This window comes from Schistocerca piceifrons, chromosome 1 (genome assembly GCF_021461385.2).
Source record: "Schistocerca piceifrons isolate TAMUIC-IGC-003096 chromosome 1, iqSchPice1.1, whole genome shotgun sequence".
In the NCBI taxonomy this organism is placed as follows: Eukaryota; Metazoa; Arthropoda; class Insecta; order Orthoptera; family Acrididae; genus Schistocerca; species Schistocerca piceifrons.
The window spans coordinates 529,789,955-529,806,399 of NC_060138.1; the positions used below are offsets into that span (position 1 = coordinate 529,789,955).

Here is a 16,445-nt window from a genome sequence, read left to right on the forward strand (position 1 = left end):
TGATGCGGTTATCTGTAACAAAATAGCAACGCCAGAAGAAAGTATCGATTTACACAATGACTTGCACAGGATTGATGAATAGCGCTGGCTCTGGCAGTTGGCCCTCAACTTAACTAAAGTAACCTATTGCCCATACACAGGAAAAGAAAGCCACTTTACTTTCGTAGAACCCCAATGTTGATGGACACTGCTGTAAGCAGCATCTGAAGTAGAATATCCAGGAGTAACTATCCGGAGCGACCTTACGTGGAATGACCACAGAAGACAAATAGCAGGAGAAGCAAATGCCAAACTGAGATTCTTAGAAATAATCATAAGAAAATGTATTTCATCCACGAAGGAAGTGATTATAAGGTGCTTGTTCGACCGATTATTGAGTATTATTCATCAATATGGGATCCTTACTATGTAGGACTGATGTAAGAGATAGAGAAGATCCAACGAAGAGCGACGCGTTTCGTCAAGGGATCGTTTAGTTGGCGCGAGAGCGTTACAGTAATGCTCAACAAATTCCAGTCGGAATTTTTAGAAGAGAGGCGTTGTGCATCACTGATAGATTTGATACTGAAGCTTCGAGTGGGTGCTTTCCAGGAAGAGTTGGCCAACGTATTACTTCCTACCACATACATCTCGCATGATGACTACGAAGAGAAAATAAGAGAAATTAGAGCCAATACAAAGGTTAGCCGGCAGTCATTCTTCCCACGCGACACTGGCGAATGGAACAGGGTAGGGGCGATCAGTTAGTGATACCCGAACTACCCTCCACCACACACCACTAGATGGCTTGCTGAGTGGGATGTTTTACGGACAGGATAGAAGGAAGACAGTTTGGATAGTTAGGGGATGCCAACAGAATGGAAGAAAATAATGGCTAAAGAAAGCACTTTTATGGCAACCTCCTGGAAGCGAAGAGGAAGACCACGAAAAGGATGGTTAAGGGTAATCCAAGAAGCGAATTAGTAGTGAAGGGGATGTGGAAGAATGGTGAGATCGAGTCGTTTGACGACAGACATGCGGGATGCGGCGACAGCTGTAGGATCCTAGCGACAAGAAGAAGCAACGATTTTTGGGATTCTATTGTTAACGAATCCATGAAAACCGTGATAGCGATTACCAGTTGCATAATCATTTCCATGATTTGCTCCAATCGAGTAAACCTGGACAAAACATGCAATACCATAGGAATGGAAGATGGCTGTGATGTGCCCCATAACCAAAAACGAAGATAAATTGAAGGACTTATTTCAATAATGGTACAAATCCATTTTTGTTCATTCTGAGATACAGAGTCCTAAAGTTAAAAGAGCGCTGAAAAATCTGCAGTTGAGATACCAGAAATATTCAAGTATATATACTTGAATATGGAATGAACAAAATTGGATTTGTACCACTATTGAAATAAGTCCTTCAATTAATGTGACAGCTATAAGGGCTACTCAACATCTGCTACAAGATGTTCTCCAACTATCTACTAGAACGAGTCAAATCCTTGGCAACAGAAATAATTGGAGGGTACAAGTAATTCTCAAAAAAGGATAATCAACCACTCACCAGAGTTTTGTCTTAAAAAAAGGTACGTGAGAAAATGTACGAATACTGCAGAGAATTACATCTTCTCTTCGTACACTTGAAGATGGCTTGTGATAGTATCCACAGACAGTCTGATTAAAGCCATCACAGAATTTGGCATACCAAAGACATTGGTGAAACTTGTAGAGACACACGGAGGTTAGATATCTTGTGATAGCAATTGTACATACACAGATGGCGGTATCACTTACATAAGGTGTAAAAGGGCAGTGTATGGCAGAGCTGTCATTTGTACTCAAATAATTGTGGTCGCACGACGGGAATAAACAGACTTTGAACGTAGAATGGTAGTTGGAGCTAGAGCATGGTACAGTCCATTTCGGAAGTCGTGGGGAAATTCAGTTCCGGAATATACAACGTCAAGAGTGTGCAGAGAATACCACACCAGGCATTATCTTTCGGGCAACACAGTGGCCGACGGCCTTCACTTAACGATCTAGAGCAGCGGCGTTTGCGTAGAGCTATTAGGGCTAGCAGACAACCAACACTGCGTGAAATAACCGCAGAAATCAATGTGGAACGTACGGCGAACGTATCCTTTAGAACAGTGCTGCAAACTTTGGCGTTAATGGGCTATTTATATTATTTAATGAGTTATTTATATAAATGATATGCCCTCTAGTATTATGGCTAACTCTAAAATATTTCTCTTTACTGATGACACTAGCTTGGTAGTAAAGGATGTTGTGTGCAACACTGATTCGGTTTCAAATAGTGCAGTACATGACCTCAGTTCATGGCTTGTAGAAAATAAACTAACGTTAAATCACAGTAAGACTCAGTTTTTACGGTTTCTAACACACAATTCAACAAAACCTGACGTTCTAATCTCACATAACGGGCATATGATTAGTGAAACTGAACAGTTCAAATTACTAGGTGTTCAGATAGATAGTAAGCTGTCGTGGAAAGCCCACGTTCAGGATCTTGTTCAAAGACTTAATACTGCCACTTTTACTATTCGAACGGTATCAAAAGTGAGTGATACTTCGACACGTAAATTAGTCTACTTTTCTTATTTTCATTCACTTGTATGGTATTATGTTTTGGGCTAACTCTTCCCATATTAGAACGATATTTCTGGCTCAGAAACGGGCGGTTCGGGCAATAAGTGGTATGAGTTCACGAACCTCTTGTCGACCTCTGTTCACGAGTCTGGGTATTTTGACATTGGCCTCTCAATATGTATATTCCTTATTGTCGTTTCTTGTTACCAATATTAGTTTATTCCCAAGAATAAGCAGCTTTCACTCGGTTAATACTCGGCAGAAATCAAACCTCCATTTGGATCGGACTTCCTTAACTCTAGTGCAAAAAGGTGTGCAGTATACTGCTGCATCCATTTTCAATAAACTGCCACTCGAATTCAAAAATCTTAGCAGCAATCCACGCGCTTTCAAATCGAAACTGAAGAGTTTCCTCATGGATCACTCCTTCTATTCTGTCGAGGAGTTTCTTGTATTGCCGATAGCGTTTACTTAAACTTATGAACAGACTTTTTTTCAGGTTCATGAACATTTATTTTTATGTCTTATTACTTCTACGTTGTAAGTTCATGTACTGACACGTTCCATGACCTTGGAGATTTGCTCCTCAATTTGGTCCTACGGAACTTGACGTGTAAATAAATAAATAAATAAAACGACCGACGCGAATGCCCTGGCTAACAGCACGATACTGCCTGTAGTTCCTCTCGTTTGCTCGTGACCATATATAGGTTGGACCCTGGGCCACTGGAAAACCATAGTCTGGTCACATAAGTCCCGATTTCAGTTGGTAAGTGCTGATGGTAGGGTTCGAATGTGGCACAGACCCAACGAAACCCAAATTGTCAACACAAGGCACTTTGCAAGCAAGTGGCGGCCTATAAATGGTTGGGGGGGGGGGGGGGGGGAGGGAGGGGTGTATTTACATGGAATGGACTGCGCTCTCTGGTCCAGCTGAGCATACCATTGACTATAAACGGTTATGGTCGGCTACTTGGACATTATTTGCAGCTATTCGTGGACTTTATGTTCTCAAACAAAGATGGAATTTTTATGTTCGAGAACGCTCCACGTCACCGGGTCGGAACTATTAGCGGTTTGATTCCAGAACATTCTGGACAATGCGAGCGAATGATTTGGGCACCCAGATCGCCCGACATGAATCCCATCGATCATCTATGGGACGTAATCGAGAGGTCACTTTGGCACAAAATCTTGCATCGGCAACACTTTCCCAGTTATGGGAGCTATAGATGTATCATGGCTCATTATTTCTGCAGGGGACTTCCAACGATTTGTTGAGTTCATGCCACGTTCAGTTGCTGCACTAGACTGGGCAAAAGAAGGTCCGACACGATATTAGGAGGTATCCTATGACTTTCTTCATCTCAATCTATGCTTAAACGACGCGAAAGCTAAGGTTAAAGTAGGCTATAAAATGACAAAGCTGGCTAGTGGATATAAGGTTAAGACAAGGAGATGGATTATCACAAGTTCTTTTCAGTTTTGCACTCGAAAAGTTAATGCAAGTGTTCAACAGAGAGAACCATCAGAGTATTCAAACCAAAAACGAAAAGATTACCTATCTGGCCCATGCAGATGCAAGCACACAAGAAGAACTAAAAAGAAGTATTCAGACGCTGGAATCAGTGGTAGCGATGTTTGTACCTGAAGAATGAGTACATGATGATAGTAAGAAATCACCATAACTCCCAAGTTTGCAAGTGTACCAGTTACAGACGTGTGAAAGAATCCATGCATCATGGAACGATATTTACTGCAGCAACACCAACTGAATGAGAGGGTAAGACAAGACTGCAGGATGGAAACAGAAGCTATTAATCGCTAAATGCGGTGTTAAAACGCAGAAGCATATCACAACAACTGAAATTGAGACTATGCTGGAGCACACGAAAAGAAGACCTCAACCGACTGCTTACATATGAAGGCCTCACAGTACAAGTGGTACAAGTGATATTTCACAATAAAAAGATCTAAGTGCATATTGTTTAAACTATAAGCCAATCCATGGACTGCATTTAGAATACAACAGGTATAAATGAAAGGGCCGACATGATGAGAATTGTTGATATCTTGACTGAAGGATAGACTACTATGCACATCTTTAAGAGCACTGATGTAATGTGTAATCCATGTTTAAATAGATCATGTTTTGGAACAGCTTTGGTATATCTTGAGGCAAAATCCATATATTGGCAGAATACATAATAGGATTTTTGAATCTAGCCATACATATATCGAATGTGATAAAGATTTTGGTCTCTCTGAAAAGACAAAGAAACACTTCAAACATGTATGTGTTCCCCAAGGCAGAATGGAAGCTGTGAATCGGGTCAGATGAACGTTTTCCGTAGTGGAGATGAAAACAGAAAACTTTCTTTCAGATAAAGTAATGCATGCCATAACAACGAATAAACTTACTAAATACACGTAAGGAAACAAAATACAACGAAGGAATCCCAGGTGGATATAAATCAGTAAAGAAAATCCTTTGACAAAGCAGTTGAGGTACTCACTAAACCGTGATCTTGAGTTTATAGAAGCGGATTTTAGGGGACCCAATATCTGTCCCGCACCAACACCTCTTCTGCAACCTTTGCATCAAGATGAGTTTGAAATAAAATTTGAGAAATGGAAAAATTTCCAGGAAATGAAGACCGGCATCCCTTCACTTTCTCATGGGATATGTAACAATATATCCCATTCCCAAACGGCAGTTACTCTGTGTATAAGAAGAGGGAGTGGAGAAAGAAGAGGATTTGGTCAAGAAAAGGGACGAGGAAAACAGAAGAATGTACAAAACATCGAGAAAGATGCACAACAACGAGTATTGCCCAGGAAGGACATTCTTCAAAAGATACTGCACAAGGAAATGATTATGATTCTATAGACATTAACTGTGCAGGGGTTATAGGAAGTGACTATGAATAATCTCTCGTAGTGTTGGACCAACACCAATATATTTTCGTTTTAGTATTTTAATTTTATTTGTTATTTGTCGCTTTTTTCAGCTTGTTGTATTAACTTCACTTTAATTGCTCACATATCCTTGTTTTATAGTGAACATTACTGTACTTTGTACGTCATATGTGTTGCACCAGAAAATCTCCAAAATACAGCACAATAAATAAAATATTTTTGCATTTTCACCTATTTTACTCTAAATAGGTGTAGGCTGAAGACTATAAGTATATTTAATATACAGGGTGTATCAAAAAGAAGCATCCGATTTGGCACGTCTATATTTCTGAAACAAATACACATATAGGCCTACGATAAATTTTGTTTTTTGATGAACGGGATATTCAAAAAGTTTTGTTTCACACATTTTCATAGGTGTTTAATATGCCCCCCCCCCCCCCACCCCCCCCCCTCTGAGGTGCACGGCAGATGTCAATGCGGTATTTAAATTGTTCCCATACTGCAGCGAGCATGTCTTGAGTTACAGCTTCCATTACTGCTGTTATGCGATTTCTCAGTTCATTCATTATTATTGGTTATGAACGCACATAAACAGAGCCTTTTATAAACTATTAGAGGAAATAATCACGCACAGTCAGGTCTGGTGACCTTGGAGGCCAGTAATGTAAGGTTGAATGATTTCGTCCAGCGAGACCGATCTATCGTTCAGTAACCCTTTGACTTAAAAATTCCCGCACTTCCAGACGCCAGTGTGGCGGTGCCCCATCCTATTGGTAAATGAAGTCTTTCGAATCAGTCTCCAACTGTGGGAAAATAAAGTTCTCAGGCGGATCGAGATATGTGCATCCTGTAACAGTGTTCTCGGAAAAGGAAAATGGACCATACACCTTTCCCAGTGAAACTGCACAAAACATAGTAAATTTTGGAGAGACCGTCTCATGTTGTACCATGTAAAACTCGAGAATTTTCTCTTTCCAATAGTAAGTTATTCACGCACATATCTCAAATAACATAATAGTTGTGATTTTTTTAAATCAGATGATTCTTTTTGATGCACCCCGTATTATAAAAAATAATGCTTTGGCATTATAATCTCCAACCATAGCTACAAACATACACAGGATAACTGACAATTAGGAAAAAGTATCTAATGTTTCGATAGTTAATCGTATAAGTAATAAATGGCCATTTAATTTTGGCAGTCATTTGCTCTGTTTGTTTCAGCAAGTGCTTATGTCAATTGTACTCTCAGCCATTCATTTCAAGGAAAGATCCTCAAGAAAATATTTGGACCGGTCTAGGGCCAAACTACTGGAGAATGGAAAAGGCACTGCAATACGGAAATAGAAGAACTATGCAACGAGCCTAACATAGTTGGAGTGATAATAACCAAAAAGATTACAATGGCTGGACACGGAATGAGAAAGGGAGAGACGAGGGGGCCCAAAATTGCAATGTGCTGGGTCCCATCAGGCAGCAGACCAGTGGGAAGACCTAGGAAGAGATGTACGGATGGGCTAAGACAAGACCTGCTGCAGCTGGAAGACTTGGAGAACTGGAGACAAGCAGCAGAAGACAAAAGCAGGCAGAGAGAGCCCTAATTGTGTCGTCACGCAGTCCTCTGGGTCTGGTGGCGCCAAGTAAGATCTAGACGACAGAGCACGTCCATGGCCGGAAACCCAGAGGATTGTTGAGTTCCGTAATCCCACAGTATAGTGTGGTCAGTCTGTCATTAAGTAAATTGCGGAACACGAGAAGTTTCGGTCAGACTTCGATGACTCACCTGAAGATGATTGGCACTTGCCCGGTCGAAGTATAAGGACGACCGGCTGCAAGCTCCAATTATTATTATTTTTTTGGTAAGGTAATTCTACATAATCAGTATTACACGGGTCAGATGTGTGGTCACAGAAGAACAGTTGTCCACAAGAAATTACCCACAGTTTTGTAGATGCATTAAGTGGATTCTGAAAAATCGTTACACCAGAAATTAGCCAGCCAACAATGTAAATAGTAGCTCTGTTTTGCGTATGTGCATGACTTTCTTCTGATAGATAAACACTGCTTCGATAGACAGGTGATTAATTTTCTGGTCTAGCAGAGCATATAATTTTGACTTGTCTTCTGCTCCATATCCCCTAGAGATTCTCTGGCACTTAATCTCATATTTGTCTGCCATGAAACGTAGCGCCGATTTTCATAAAATGAGCAAGACGTGTGGTGCAGTAGCTGAGCTCATTAGTCTATGTCTATCTGATAGTGTACAGTACGTTTGGCAAAAGCTGATTTCCATCTGCACGTAATTTAACAATGAACTGAGGAGGGAATACCGATGAGTGAGATATGAATTTCCTGTTATCTGCGACGGGTTCCCTCTCATACACCCTCCAAGTGTGAACCATGCGTAATGTTGAGGCTGAGAGGCGTTAGGCTTATCTGCGATAATGGCGCCTTCATATAGCCGTTGTAACCAGCACCCGCTATCATTGTCCGCGGGTCGCCATTGCGTGGTACCACCCCCGCTTCCGTCTCAAGGTAAGTCAAAGAACGCCACACTGCTCTATCCATTATGTTACTGTTGACCTAATCGAGGGCAGCCACTCTGAAAACTACGTTTTTCAGTTACGTTTCTCAAAGTAGATGTGCGCAAATCGAATCCAGCGGCAAACCGACTCACGCCATATATAAAGGAACGATCCCAGCCGTAAAAAGAAACGATCTTGATGAAATTTGGCAGGTATATAGACTGGTCAAAACAATGTTTTTCTTTTTTTGCTCAGTTTCATTTCTAAGCGGAAAAGCACATCCCGAAAGACAATTTGGCATAATAAGCTTAGAGGGAATTCTTCGAAACGATGATATATAAGTGATGTGTTTCATATAAAAGTTAAAATGTAATTAACTTTCATGAAAACTATATAATCAACTTCTCGATAAATTTGAAATTTTGCAAAATACAAGCAGCGTGTGTAATTAATTTTGGAAAATGAAAACTGTTCTGTTAGAACATAGAGTAAAGATGTTCTCAAACCAATCCAGCCATGTCTAATGATGCTATTTCATGAAATACCATTTTAGGTAAATAAGCTGTACACAATGTGCTGTCGGAGTAGTTTCAACAGACCTAATTAAAATATCTAAAAGTTCGTTATTATTCTCATTACTTGTTGTTCTTAGTCTTGCATTCCCGTCAGACTACCGAAGTGAAACGCTTTCGGGCTTGGCAAGCACTTGCATGGGTCAACGTCTGGGTCTGCCGAGTGCTATTGGCAAGTGGAGTGCACTCAGCCCTTAGGAGGCGAATTAAGGAGCTACTTGACAGAAGTAGTGACACTGATCACGAAAACTGGCAACGTCCTGGAGAGCGTTGTGCTGACCACATGCCCCTCCGTATACGCAACCGGTAACACCTAAGGTCTGAGGATGACACGGCGGGCGGTCGGTACCGTTGGGGCTTCAAAGTCTGTTCGGACGGTGTTATTGTTACTTAGTTTTTTAGAATATGGGCGTGTGAAGAAACTGTTTTGAGTGTCGCACCTGAGTACAAGGGGTTTGTTCATCTGATGGTCCCAAAAGGCTGAAAGTGACAGGTACATCCGTCGGAAGTATTGGCTTTCAATGTTAGAAGAACTTTATGAGAAGATTTTCAGGAATAATAGCGAATGATTATATAATTTAAATAGGTATATTGAAAATACTCTAACAGCACAATGCGTACAGGCTATTTTCCAAAAATGGTATTTCAGAAACCTGGATTATTACACATACTTGGACGTGGCGTGAAATCCTCTTTACGATGCAAAGAAAGTTTTTAACTGTATAAGTTAATGGTGGTTGGGTATTCTGAAAAATTAAAAAGTACTGCAAAAATTTATTACACAGTTTTTAAGAAAGTAAATTACATTTCAACTTTTATATGAAACGTATTTATACATTACAGTTCCGAAGATATATCCTGTAATCTTAATATGGCAAATTACTTTCCGGGGTGCGTTTTGCCCCTTACAATTGAAATTTAGCAATAACGTAGAAATACGTAATGCGTTATTTTGACCTCTCTACATACCCGACGCGTTTCAAGTTCGTTTATTTACACCTGGGAATAGTCCCTTGTTATTGATTCGAAATTTTTGCGAGTCTTTTGTAATTTCTTCACAGACGTCATCATTTCCCCCAAGATTGTGTAATTGAAAGAATATTTTTAAATCACTGTTGATTGATTTCGACATTATAGCCATTTCAAAGTTAATATTTCGTCTAGAAAGGACGGCATCACGAGGGATGCGGCTCTTGATAAACACAAATAAAACCGTTTTCTACGTCAGTCGCGTATTCATTTTACCTCTATGTGTTTCTATGGTTCACGTCATCATCTTCCGTTGGATAACTGCTCAGTTACAAGGCTGGCATTAGTGAACAGCACATACGCCTTTCCATAGCAACAGACCAAGTACAGGACAAGTTACGTTGCGTCTTTTGAAGTGAAGTAGAGACGAAAACAGTCTGCATGCCGCTGCCTGTTGCGTATACTCTCTACCGTACATTATGTTTACATGTAACTTAAAAGACCTTTCAGGTTATTGTAATAGACAAAACAAAACCTCCGTTGCACTTGGTCTGCTGTGAAAGGAGTCTGTGTTCTTCCCTGACGCAAGTTATGTAGCCAAACAATTATCCACCCAAAGATGTTGTTATGAATCAGCGAAATGCGCAGTGGCAAAATAAATAAGTGACTGACACAAGAAACTGTTTTATTTCCGTTTTTAAATGACGCTTAAAACATCGTATGGAGTATAAATCAGTTTTTTCATTGAAACTTCCTGGCAGATTAAAACTGTGTGCCAGACCGAGACTCGAACTCGGGACCTTTGCCTTTCGCGGGAAAGTGCTCTACCGACTGAGCTATCCAAGCACGACTCACGCCCCGTCCTCACAGCTTTAATTCCGCCAGTACCTCGTCTCCTACCTTCCAGACTTCACAGAAGCTCTCCTTGCCCGCGAAAGGCAAAGGTCCCGAGTTCGAGTTTCGGCCCGGCACACAGTTTTAATCTGCCAGGAAGTTTCATATCAGCGCACACTCCGCTGTAGAGTGAAATTTTCATTCTAGTTTTTTCATTGCTTTATAGTCGTCAGGAATTTAAAAGTTAGAAGAATATTACTTGAATTATAAATCAACATCAGTTTTAAGGAACTTGTCACTCAAGTCCGATATGGTAAAATATAGTCTTGTTTTATACGAAACGGACTGCTCAGTCCATTTATTCATAATTTCTCGAATTTGATGGATTTCTTCATTAAACCTTTTAGTGTTTTCGTCTAATGGTTCCATCTTATGATTCCGTTCACTTACCATTGTCATTTCCTAATCAAATGTATCAGAAACAAAAATCGCAAAAGGACATATTGTGAGACAAGTACCATATTCTTTTTTTTTTATTTGTGCAAAGTCACGATGAATACAACATTCGACAGCCTAATATTTATGAAGGTTGGGAAGAATGCTGAAATCTATATCGGGTGCTTTGTCTGTATAAGGGGCAGAGAAGCACACTTCGACATGTATACCGAGCGAGGTGGCGCAGTGGTTAGCACACTGGACTCGCATTCGGGAGGACGACGGTTCAATCCCGTCTCCGGCCATCCTGATTTAGGTTTTCCGTGATTTCCCTAAATCGCTTCAGGCAAATGCCGGGATGGTTCCTTTGAAAGGGCACGGCCGATTTTCTTCCCCATCCTTCCCTCACCCGAGCTTGCGCTCTGTCTCTAATGACCTCGTTGTCGACGGGACGTTAAACACTAATCTCCTCCTCCTCTTTTCGACATGTACGTATATTGACAGGGAAAATACGAATATCACAGATCGCTTTATCTTCTTGTGGTGATAATTTAAGTTCATCACGAAGCACAAACAATTGGAAGCGTAAATTTATTTTGTCATTGACATTGGGAGCTGGATAGACCCCAAGAACACGGAAAGATACTTGGGAGTCGTTGACGCTAGACGGCGTCTCTTTATTTTGATAGTGACGATGGTATTTTTGAGGCAGTGTTACGAACTGATGTTGCTCGAAATAAAGTATCTGCCATTCAGCACTACTTGAACTTGATGTCACTATTTCGGGAACACGGTGTGAGAAAAATGATAGGAAATATCTCAACGGCAGCAACGTAAACTATCGAAATGTATGTAAAATTAATAGCACTGAATGAGTATTGTGTTTATCTTTTCTTTCATCTTCAAATGTGTCATGTAACATTTATGTTATGAATGCACAAATAAATATGTTTGCCGGATTTTTGGTTTTCATATCTATGCCTTTTCACAGCTGCTTCTGCTCGTTCGGGTATTCTTCTCTGGTAATCGGGTGCATGTTACCCACGCTGATCGTCCTTTCAGCCATTACCTAATCAAAAATTGTTGATTTTCTTCAGCAGCAATGATACTTAGCACATTAACTTGTTCTGTGTCAAAAATGTCATCACATTTTTGAAAGAAATCTATTTCTTTTCGTTTATGGACGTGAGACGAAAATCCAGCAAGTTTTTGTTGTTGCCTCGATTGTTCATGCGGAAACTTTTAATTTTGGTACGCAGTTTCTCAGTTCCTGTACCGGAATTCATCCATTCTTCCCAGTACATCATTTATTCCTGCACATTCACAGGGCGGTTTGAAGCACAGTTAACACACATGCCCCCAAACTGTAAAAGAAAATCTGTAACGTTCTGTTATCAGATGACATGTTGCTTGAACTTACTTCACGGGAGTAACACCCTAGTACATGAATTTTATTGACTCATACTGCCACAGGAGGAATCAACAAGTTCATCGGCGCCATGCGATCCTCAGGGTCGACGATGCTGCTGCTGGTGGCGGTCGGCATAGTCCTCTTGGTTGGTGGCGGCAGTGCCGCCGGATGCGACAGAGCAGCCGTGCAGTCTTTCGACGATAATAAGGTGAGAGCGCCGACCTTGCTTACCGTTTCGTAAGGTTCGTTCTTTTACACAATGTTCTACACTAACATACATTTTGGCAGAAATATCAAATGTGATCACAGTACTGTAGGTTTAAAACATATTGCGAGGAATGAAGTTGTGGTGTGCGTACTGTAAGACCTTCGGTACACACACCATCAGATTATTTGACTTGTCGCTCTAACGATGTAGGCGAGTGTCAGCAATATGTCTCGTGGTCTTATCGTGGCATGTTTATCTTCTGCCGTTAGGTCAGACGATAGAAATGCCACTTGCACGCTTAGAGTAGCAGAGTGATGGTGACCAACTTTAAACAGAACATGATTAATTTTCACACACATTTATTAAAATAATAAAAAGCATAAAATTACTTAACTTGATTCTGGATGCTATTCACAATTGACAATCTGAAGTTCTTTTGGTCTTCGTACGTTAATCTTATTCTCACATATCTCTGATACTTGACAAAGTGTCTATACATTTAATCTTCATGGCTATGTACAGGAATATGGTAATCCTGTTAGTCGCAGACTGAAACTTGACTATAGACTGGTACAGACTAATGCAGACTGGTACAGACTAATGCAGACTGGTACAGACTAATGCAGACTGACTAATCGGAGGTCTGTCCACTCATTATAATACCTTGAGCGTTCAGGTATCACTGTGCGAGTGTGATCTGTGAGGAAAGAAGGTTCTACGTTAGCAGCAATCTCATTGGCTGCGTTACATATTAATACGTGGATCAGCGGAAGCAGAATTTGGTCCGTCTCTAAGGCAGCGCCATCTCGTAGTGCGGAGACGGACGAGCGCTGCGCCTGCGCTGTTGTGCTTAGCAGGGCGTGCTCTAGTGGGAAAGTTGTGTATGTGCTGACTACATGGAACTATGTACACAACAGAAGTTAAACTAAGTCATGATCTCAGGATCTATATCTGGTCTTGAGATTTATAAGAACAAAAACACAAAACCTATTGCAAGCTGCGACACTGTCGCGAATAAAACTATGACCCGTTTACATAACAAATTTCCTTTAATTTACATCTATGGTCACAAACTTTTTGTTCAGAGATTACCTCGGTACTGATTTGCTGCTCTACTTTGTGAAAGTAGTGCCATGCCTGGCCTACAACACAGTCAAAAGGCTCTGTAACGTGAAGCAGCAAATCAGTACCGAGGTAATCTCTGAACAAAAAGTTTGTGACCATAGACGTAAATTAAAGGAAATTTATTCTATATATGGGCCACTGTTTTATTCGCGACAATGTCGCAGCTTGTGAAAAATTAATCTTCAGCAGTTTCGAATTGGTAATAATAATTATAAAAGAAAAATTCAAAATTGTGCAAGCTCTACAGTAGTACTTTATTTCTTTAAGTGGTTATCGGCTTGCATCGCCATCATCAGACTTTGTTGGCTGTAATTGTTGAAGGGGTTGCAGGACTGGTAAACAACACTGCAAAAGATATTACACACAAAGAGGTACAGACACAGATTAAATATCATTTTAGCGAGTATGACAGTAACTTAATTCTAAATGTCAAACAATAAATAAATATGTAGTAAAAAAAACGAGAAAAAACATTTTGTGAAGAGCTATATACGCATGTATATATGTGAGTGAGTGAGTGACTGACTAAGTGAATGAGTGTATGTGTGTGAAGACGTGCCTTTACAGAGAAAAACCTCGAAGTAGTGATAAGCGCCTGAAGGAAGGCAACTGGCACTGTTGGTGTACCAAGTGGTTGCGTACCTACAGGCGTCTAGCACTACTTCTAAGGTTTTCTCTGCAAAGGCACATTCTTAAAATTCTCAATAAATGGAAACTGGTGCCACTGAGGTTATTGCCAAACTCGAAGGTCTTTGAGGGGGTCTTTGCTGTTTTATTCACGCACATGACAATGTAGCACTCCCTCCTCCTCCTCGCCCCCCCCCCCCCAACCGTGGTCACGCCACAGGCGGAGGCGAACAGAAGCGCTGAAAAACCTCCCTGGTGCTTTGGACCACAGTCATATTTCGCCCAATTGTTTTGAACGGTATGTAGAGGTACAAGCCGGAGCAAAAATTGCAGTCACACAATCGTTCGAAGGGATTACGTTCAATGCAGTTGCAGCCTCATGTTGTCCTTAGAGTAGGGTTGAAACGCCTAGGAAGTGGCAGCAGCGTCTATAGTTGTCAAGTACGTCATCCTGTTGCTCATCGCATCGCACTACCAAATGTGTGGGAATCAACGTCTCAGTGGAAGAAGTCGTTTCATTGACACTCTTTATGCCACTCCAGAGGCCTCTTCGTGCGATTATGATCGGAGATGCGTCCCGCGTGACTTCAATGCTGGGAGTCGCTGTTCTGACCTCCATCGCAGAGCCGTCAAACGAAAGGGGTAAATAAAATGTGGTTAAGAGGGGGCTGAGACGACCTTCCGATCGTGTGACACGACCACGGTGGCATTGGGCAGAACTGTGGTGATATTTGGTGCCGATGGGACATCATTAACCCACTTTACACGTCACATGAACTTCTGAGCTCTGGCCTTTTTTCCGGATGTGTCGTCACCCAACACCTTGCTGCTTAAAGCGTCGTCGAGCCTGATGGTGACGTCGAAGGGCGCCACACTATTGCACAGAGGAAGGCACACGTTTGGCCAAAATTCAAACTTCTGTTTCGCAGTGGTCCTTTCTAATGGACAAACTGATGGACATATAATGCGTGTGAAATACCGGCTCTACTTTGCCAACTACTCAGCTATTTAGGTTTGTTGTTCAGGAACATTCCAGCTGGCTGGCGTGTTCCAGGTAACAGTAGCGGTAGATGACGATATTCCACGATTCAAGATTCATCTCATCTTGTGTACTCATACGAGAAGACGACCTGGGAAATCTGCATCGTCAGTTGCTGGAAGCTTTCTTTTACCTAGTTAGTATGGTCTTTACAATAATAAAAGAATGGACAGTACACTAGACTCCAGCCCTGCAGGTCACAGATTCAATTGTAGGTAGATATAGGTATTTTTCTGTTTTAGATCTCCATCACGGTCCCAAGCCCACTCAGCCTGCTGTCAAATAAGTACTGCGGACTTTTATGTGGGTTAAAAAGATGACTGTAGCAATTGTTTCACCATACTCCTACTCCTAGTGCCACGGGGAAGAAAGGCTGTACTCTGCTCATAGTCAGGCATGTTGCCCGGTCACGGGTTGTGCGCGACAGATTATTTTTCATAAGAAGAAAGGATACCATGTAGCGCCATCATGTTAAACTGACCTTTCCTCAGGAAGCGTAAACAGTAGAACACTGAAATTTTTTTCACAGACACTTGCACCATTTGCAAACTAGCAGATTTTTTTTTTCAGAGTAAAATTTGAAAAATATTTTATAACGACCCTTTTTCGGGTAAATTTCTACCATAAAAAGGGTCGCGTCGTCCACCATAATGTAGCTAGAAAGCTAAAAAAATGTACTTCATGCACGTGTAATAACACAACTGACTTACAATTTCAATGCTCTGGTGTAAATTTTTTCAGAGGAAAGGTACATCAGTCTAGAAAACAAAAGTTCCGGGATATTGAGTTTATAGTGTTATTGTACTTACAGTGTTTGTAACGCTTTTGAAACGAAAGTCGAGTCTCACAAACACAACATTTTAATTTACTGCTTCTTTATTACCAGCTCTATGCGCAACATATTTTGCAGACAGTATTCACATACACTACTGAATGTAACTGCAAAATTATTATCATTGTGTGAAACTTAGATCGGGAGATACGACGTCCACGGCTACCTGCCAGTCCCCGAGAGCAACTCGAGGCCGACTCGAAAGGGTTAATACGCTCCTGCTATATCCTCACTCTTTTCATCTCCATACTTCGCTTCTCGCCTCTAGAGATCCGTTTATCCTTCTTGTAGAGATCATCTGCCTCCAAATCAGACTTCACGATGCAGTACCGGTCCATTTCCCTGA

General features: G+C 41.1%; 1 protein-coding gene across 1 annotated transcript in view; it reads left to right on the forward strand.

The window, feature by feature from the left end:
• Nucleotides 1–7,026: 7,026 nt before the first annotated feature.
• The window catches only part of LOC124746904, a 105,832-nt gene continuing 96,413 nt past the window's right edge, over nt 7,027–16,445 (forward strand). Inside the window, exons 1-2 of the mRNA XM_047248948.1 lie at nt 7,027–7,162; nt 12,331–12,476. Of these exons, the coding sequence (XP_047104904.1) occupies nt 7,027–7,162; nt 12,331–12,476 (282 nt within the window). The remainder of the gene's footprint in view (nt 7,163–12,330; nt 12,477–16,445) is intronic.